Source organism: Anolis sagrei, chromosome 2 (assembly GCF_037176765.1).
Source record: "Anolis sagrei isolate rAnoSag1 chromosome 2, rAnoSag1.mat, whole genome shotgun sequence".
In the NCBI taxonomy this organism is placed as follows: Eukaryota; Metazoa; Chordata; class Lepidosauria; order Squamata; family Dactyloidae; genus Anolis; species Anolis sagrei.
Window position 1 is genome coordinate 292,934,654 of NC_090022.1, and position 7,205 is coordinate 292,941,858.

Here is a 7,205-nt window from a genome sequence, read left to right on the forward strand (position 1 = left end):
AGAGAGGAAAAAATCAGGTACATCTCTCAACATAAGACTGCCCCAGGCACTGCCAGGCCATCAAATGCTAATCAAGGTAGTCAGTTGAAACATTCACACCTACCTCCAACAGACAATAATTCTTTGTCCCACCCTGGTCATTCCACAGATATATAAACCCTTCTCTTCTTCATGCTAAATATGCCCAGCTCCTGAAGCCACTCCTCATAGGGCATGTTCTCCAGACCCTTGATCATTTTAGTTGCCCTCCTCTGGACACATTCCAGCTTGTCAATATCTCTCTTGAATTGTGGTGCCCAGAATTGGACACAGTATTCCAGGTAACGTGGTCTAACCAAGGCAGAATAGAGGGGTAGCATTACTTCCCTAGATCTAGACACTAGGCTCCTATTGATGCAGGCCAAAATCCCTGCATCAATAGGAACATAGTTCGAATCCAGGGAAATCATGGATGAGCTCCCTCTGTCAGCTCCAGCTCCTCATACGGGGACATGAGAGAAGCCTCCCACAGGGATGGTAAAACGTAAAAAACATCCAGGCATCCCCTGGGCAACGTCCTTGCAGACTGCCAATTCTCTCATACCAGAAGTGACTTGCAGTTTCTCAAGTCACTCCTGACATGACAAAAAATATTATTATTACTATTATTTAATTGATCAAAATCAAAGTGAGGAATCTATTACAATCATCATCACAATTCAAAATCATCATAATCATCGTTCAAAAACACATCACACTTGAGCTGAAAGGTTATTATGACAGGTCTGATGTTGCATCTACACTGCAGAATTAATGCAGTTTGATACTACTTGGATCTGCCCTGGCTCAGTGCTATGGAATCATGGGATTTGTAGTTTACAGTCTCTGGTAGAGAAAGCTGAAGAAAGGGGGGGGGGGAAACCTTGCAAAACTACAAATCCCAGGATCCCACAACACTGAGCCATTGAAGTTTGGAAGTGCATTAATCCTGCAATGGTGTAGAATGCTGGGAGTTGTAGTCCTGCCATCCCTGGGGGCCCATCTAAACTTGAAGGAAGGGGGGGGGGGAACCTTGCAAAACTACAAATCCCAGGATCCCACAGCAGTGAGCCATTGCAGTTTGGAAGTGCATTAATCCTGCAATGGTGCAGAATGCTGGGAGTTGTAGTTCTGCCATTCCTAGGGGCCCACCTAAACTTGAAGGAAGGGGGAAAAAACCTTGCAAAACTACAAATCCCAGGATCACAGAGCACTGAGCCATTGCAGTTTGCAAATGCATTAATCCTGGGAGTTGTAGTCCTGCCATTCCTGGGGGCCCACCTAAACTTGAAGGAGGGGGGGGGAAACCTTGCAAAACTACAAATCCCAGGATCCCACAGCACTGAGCCATTGCAGTTTGGAAGTGCATCAATCCTGCAATGGTGCAGAATGCTGGGAGTTGTAGTCCTGCCATTCCTGGGGGCCCCATCCACAATCCCCATGCTTGCATGCATGCACCCCATTGCCTCCAAGCCACTCACATCTTGAGCTGCACATTGATGTCCAAATCACAGCTGTAAACATAATAGAACTTCTCTGCTTCCCCCATGGCGGCTGATCCAGGAACCCTCCCTCCGCTCTTCCTTCCTTCCCCGGGCCGCTGATGCCTTCACGGGACGCCCCTCCCACCGCTACGCGCAGGCGTTCTTCCAATCAGCGGCCGGCCGGTCTCAAGCAGCGGAGCCCATTGGTGCAGGCGGACTTTCTCCGCCATTTTTTCTAAAGGCACTGAAGGTGGCGCTGTTCCGCCTCAACGTTCCAGTCTTTCCCTGTTAATATTCCCCATTCAAAGATGGCGTTTGAGTCGTACGGACAGATGGCTGCGCTCTGAAAGAAAAAGAAAGATGGCGTTCTCCTTAGTAGTTGCCGGAAGTTGGTTGTTTTCCGTACAAAAGAAGGAGCCAAAAACAAATGGGAAGAATGTAGCTTATAATAATAATAATAATAATAATAATAATAATAATAATAATAATATAAAAATAATAATTAAAAATGGAAGCAGTGTTTATTATTTATATTGATGTAATAATAAAAGAATAAGTTTGCATTGTTTGTAAATAGTAAAAATTAAATAGAAATTAAAATAATCAAGTTAAATTATTATAATTAAATTAAAATAATCAAATTAAATAATTATAATTAAATTAAATGAATAATAAAATAATAAAAATTAAATGAAAATTAAAACAATGAAAATAAAAATAAATAAAATTAATAAAATGAAAATAATCAAATTAAATTAATATAATTAAATTATTAAATAGAAATTAAAATAATAAAATTAAATAATTATAAATTAAATTAATAATAAAATAATAATAATTGAATGAAAATTAAAACAATGAAAATAAAAATAACAAAAAAATTAAAATTGAAATAATGGAAATAATCAAATTAAATAATTATAATAAAATTAAATGAATAATAAAATAATTGAATGAAAATTAAAACAATGAAAATGAAAATAACAAAAATGAATAAAATTAAAATAATGGAAATAAAATTGAATTAAAATAATAAAAATCAAATTGAATTAAAATAAAGAAAAGAAAATTAAATAAAATTAATTTATTAAAATAAGAATTAAAATAATGAAAATCAAATTAAATATTAATAATTATACTTATAAATAAATAAAAACAGAAGCAGTATATAATTATTTATATTGATGTAATAATAAAACAATAAGTTTGCGTTGTTTGTAAATAGTGAGAATTAAATAAAATTAAAATAATCAAATTAAATAATTATAATTAAATTTGATTAATAAAATAATAATTAAATGAAAATTAAAGCAATGAAAATAAAAATAACAAAAATAAATAAAATTAAAATAATGGAAATAAAATTGATAAATAATAATGATAGTAATAAATAAATAAAAACGGAAGCAGTGTATAATTATTTATATTGATGTAATAATAAAACAATAAGTTTGCATTGTTTGTAAATAGTGAGAATTAAATAAGATTAAAATAATCAAATTAAATAATTATAATTAAATTAGATTAATAAAATAATAATTAAATTAAAATTAAAACATTTAAAATGAAAATAAATAAAAAGAACAAAAATACAATTAAATAATGAAAATAAAATTGAATTAAAATAATGAAAAGAAAATTAATTTATTAAAATAATAACAATAAATGAATAATACAATAATGGAAAATTAAATAAGAATTAATATAATGAAAGTTAAATGAATAACAAAATAATGAAAATTCAATGAATAATAACATAATGAAAATAAAATAAAAATAATAAAATAAAAATAAAAATAATAAAATAAAAATAAAAAATAAATAAAAATAAATAATGAAAATAAAGTTTGTGAACACTGAACCATCAAATGTCACTATGTCAGCCTGTAGTGGTAGCGCTAGCAATAACGACAACAAGTTCTGTTTTAAAGATTCACTGGAGAAGGGAATAATACCTGCCCATATACAGTCCAGTGCTTTGGGGTAAATTAAGACAAACATCCTATTTACGTATGTATGTGCCCGAGGGGTTTTTCCAGCTCCCCACCTACCGTGAGGCGAGTCCATAAAGAGAAAACAATGCCAGCTGGAGAAGTTAATTCCATCAACAGAAGCTTCAGTCTCCTGAGGGAATTTGGAGATGAGATGCTTCCAGACACCAACAGCATACAGATAAAATCTGTATGTTTCATATTTACTAGGCTTGTTTGATTTTTAAAAAATGGTTGAAATCTCGTTTCGAATGTATGGGGCACTGGTTATTTAATTCTAGGATTTTCACAGAAAAAAATGTTCAAAACTTTTTGAAACTTCTGAGACTTCTGGATCCTTTTGTTAATGGTTTGAAAGTGTTATTTCCTGTTTCATTGGGTGGTCTTTACTTTGAAAGTAGTTGTTTTACTTCAAGAGCGGGGAAAAGCAAGCTGAGAAAATCCACCCTTCCCTGGCTTAAAACTGGCTTCTCTGGCTTGGGCCAGATGCAGGAAAAGAAATCGGGCGGAAATTCACCCTTCTCTGGTTTATAACTCACTTCTCTGGCTTGAGCCAGAAGCAAGAAAAGCAAACGGAAGGAAATTCACTCTTCTCTGGTTTATGACTTGCTTATCTGGCTTGAGCCAGATGCAGGAAAAGCAAACAGGAGGAAATTCACCCTTCTCTGGTTTACAACTCACTTCTCTGGCTTGAGCCAGAAGCAAGAAAAGCAAACGGAAGGAAATTCACTCTTCTCTGGTTTATGACTTGCTTCTCTGGCTTGAGCCAGATGCAGGAAAAGCAAACAGGAGGAAATTCACCCTTCTCTGGTTTACAACTCACTTCTCTGGCTTGAGCCAGACACAGGAAAAGCAAACGGGAGGAAATTCACCCTTCTCTGGCTTAAAACTAGCTTCTCTGGCTTGAGCCAGAAGCAAGAAAGGCAAACGGGAGGAAATTCACCCTTCTCTGGTTTATGACTCGCTTCTCTGGCTTGAGCCAGACACAGGAAAAGCAATCGGGAGGAAATTCACTCTTCTCTGGTTTATAACTCACTTCTCTGGCTTGAGCCAGAAGCAAGAAAAGCAAACAGGAGGAAATTCACCCTTCTCTGTTTATAACTCACTTCTCTGGCTTGAGCCAGATGTAGGAAAAGCAAACGGGAGGAAATTCACCCTTCCTTGGCTTAAAACTAGCTTCTCTGGCTTGAGCCAGAAGCAAAAAAAGCAAAAGAGAGGAAATGCACCCGTCCTTGGCTTAAAACTAGCTTCTCTGGCTTGAGCCAGAAGCAAGAAAAGCAAACGGGAGGAAATTCACCCTTCTCTGGTTTATAACTCACTTCTCTGGCTTGAGCCAGATGCAGGAAAAGCAAGGGGGGAATTCACCCTTCTCTGGTTTATAACTAATCTCTCTGGCTTGAGGCAGATACAGGAAAAGCAAATGGGAGGAAATTCACCCTTCTCTGGTTTATAACTGGGTTCTCTGGATTGAGCCGAGGCCAGGGACCAGAAGCAGGGAAAAGCTGAACCTGAGTCAGGGGGGGAAATGGCAAGACTAGCTTCAGAAGGGCAAGGGGACTTCTTGTTTCCTAAAGAAGTCAAAATCGCTTCAAAAAGTCAATCTTTCTGACTTTATTCCGAATATCGAAGATTCTGACTGGACCTAACCATGCCTAATATTTACATAACCACCCCATTGTGTCTTTCACTGTATTGCATGATTATATCTGATTGCTTTTGAGTACAGATTCTGTAGCAGACATCCTTTTTAGGCCTGAAAGCAATAAACCTCTATTCCTTTCCCCCTCAAACTCAATTTGCATGTTCACCTGGTCTTCAAAATAGTGGGGCTCATCAGACACCGGACTGTCATAGAATCATAGTATCATACAGTTGGAAGAGATGACATAGGCCATCTAGTCTAACCCCCCACCATGCAGGAAAGACACAATCAAAGCACCCCCAAAAGATGTCCACCCAGCCTCTGTTTAATAGCCTCCAAGGAAGGAAGTTCCACCACACTCCAGTGCAGAGAGTTCCACTGTTGAACAGCTCTTCTTACGGTCAAGAAGTTCAGGTGGAATTTCCTTTCCTGTAATTCGAGCCCATTGCTCCTAGTCTCCAGAGCAGCAGAAAACAAGCTTCAAACTCAAACTAAAACCTGGAACAGATTAACGAACCCACCTACAAATTAGAGTCACAAAACACCTCTGAATTAAGCTGTTTCCTCCAAGTTTCGTGGCATCTTGATCTCAACTTGATTTGTAAGAAATTTCCCTATAAAATCCTCCACTCTTTGTGTTGTTACATTCAACTTTACTCATACAGCTTTCCCCTCCTGAAACTTGTCACTTTCCATGATCTCTTGTGAATATTATTGAGGGAGGAAAAAAAAAACTGAGATTAAAATTAGCATTTCAAGTGTCTGGGTCTAAAAGCAAACACATTTGCTTTTGTGCGCGTGAAATCAAATATTAGTATTCCACAAGGTGAATATTATGCTAGCTATTAGAGGATGTTATGCTTCTCCAAAGAAACAATTAATGCATCCCGAGGTGGTCAAATATTGCACAAACTGGTAGCCAAAAATTACATACCGCTCAGTACAAAAATAAATGTTTCACCCAATGAGACGTCTTCTGATTGTTAAACACACCAGGGAATGAAGTCAGCATTCTGGAGCCTTCTTTTCCTTTACAAGGTGTAACACTGAATCCCACTATAAAGGAAAATTTCCCAATGGATAATACCCCTATCCTAATTTCAGACATGTTTTGCTACAGTTTCTAATTTTTTGAGACTAATTATGATAGAATTTTGGTTGTTGTTGTCTTTTATATGTCGAAATACAACTAACCTTTAGCGCCAATAACCTTTAACCCTAGTGATCAGCTAGATCTGAAAAAATCATGAATGAATTCCAGCCTGGCCCTAAATAACAATGCATCCACATTATAGAATGAATGAAGTTTGATTCCACTTTAACTGTCATGGCTCAGTGCTATGGAATCTGGGATTTGTAGTTTTGCAAGGTCTTTTCCCTTCTCTGCCAAAGAACACTGGTGCCTCACCAAACTAGAACTCCCGTAATTGCATAGCTTTCAGCAACTAGGAAAGTAATGCTACCCCTCTATTCCGCTTTGGTTAGACCTCACCTGGAATATTGTGTCCCATTCTGGGCACCACAATTCAAGAGAGATATTGACAAGCTGGAATGTGTCCAGAGGAGGGCGACTAAAATGATCAAGGGTCTGGAGAACAAGCCCTATGAGGAGCGGCTTAAGGAGCTGGGCATGTTTAGCCTGGAGAAGAGAAGGCTGAGAGGAGATATGATAGCCATGTATAGATACATTTAAGGAAGCCACAGGGAGGAGGGAGCAAGCTTGTTTTCTGCTTCCTTGGAGACTAGGACACGGAACAATGGCTTCAAACTTCAAGAGAGGAGATTCCATCTGAACATTATGAAGAACTTCCTGACTGTGAGAGCCGTTCAGCAGTGGAACTCTCTGCCCCGGAGTGTGGTGGAGGCTCCTTCTTTGGAAGCTTTTAAACAGAGGCTGGATGGCCATCTGTCAGGGGTGATTTGAATGCAATATTCCTGCATCTTGGCAGAATGGGGTTGGACTGGGGTTGGACTGAGTTGATGGTGGAGGACCATCGCTTCAATGCTGGTGGTCTTTGCTTCTTCCAGCACGCTGACGTTTGTCCGCCTGTCTTCTCAAGAGATTTGCAG

At 37.8% G+C, this 7,205-nt stretch overlaps 1 protein-coding gene across 1 annotated transcript in view; it reads right to left on the reverse strand.

Annotated features, from left to right (window-relative positions):
• Nucleotides 1-1,639, reverse strand: part of PIK3C3 (phosphatidylinositol 3-kinase catalytic subunit type 3) — a 171,240-nt gene extending 169,601 nt beyond the window's left edge. The window contains exon 1 of the mRNA XM_067464672.1: nt 1,500-1,639. Within this exon, the coding sequence (XP_067320773.1) occupies nt 1,500-1,567 (68 nt within the window). The 5' untranslated portion in view covers nt 1,568-1,639. The remainder of the gene's footprint in view (nt 1-1,499) is intronic.
• Nucleotides 1,640-7,205: the final 5,566 nt, after the last annotated feature.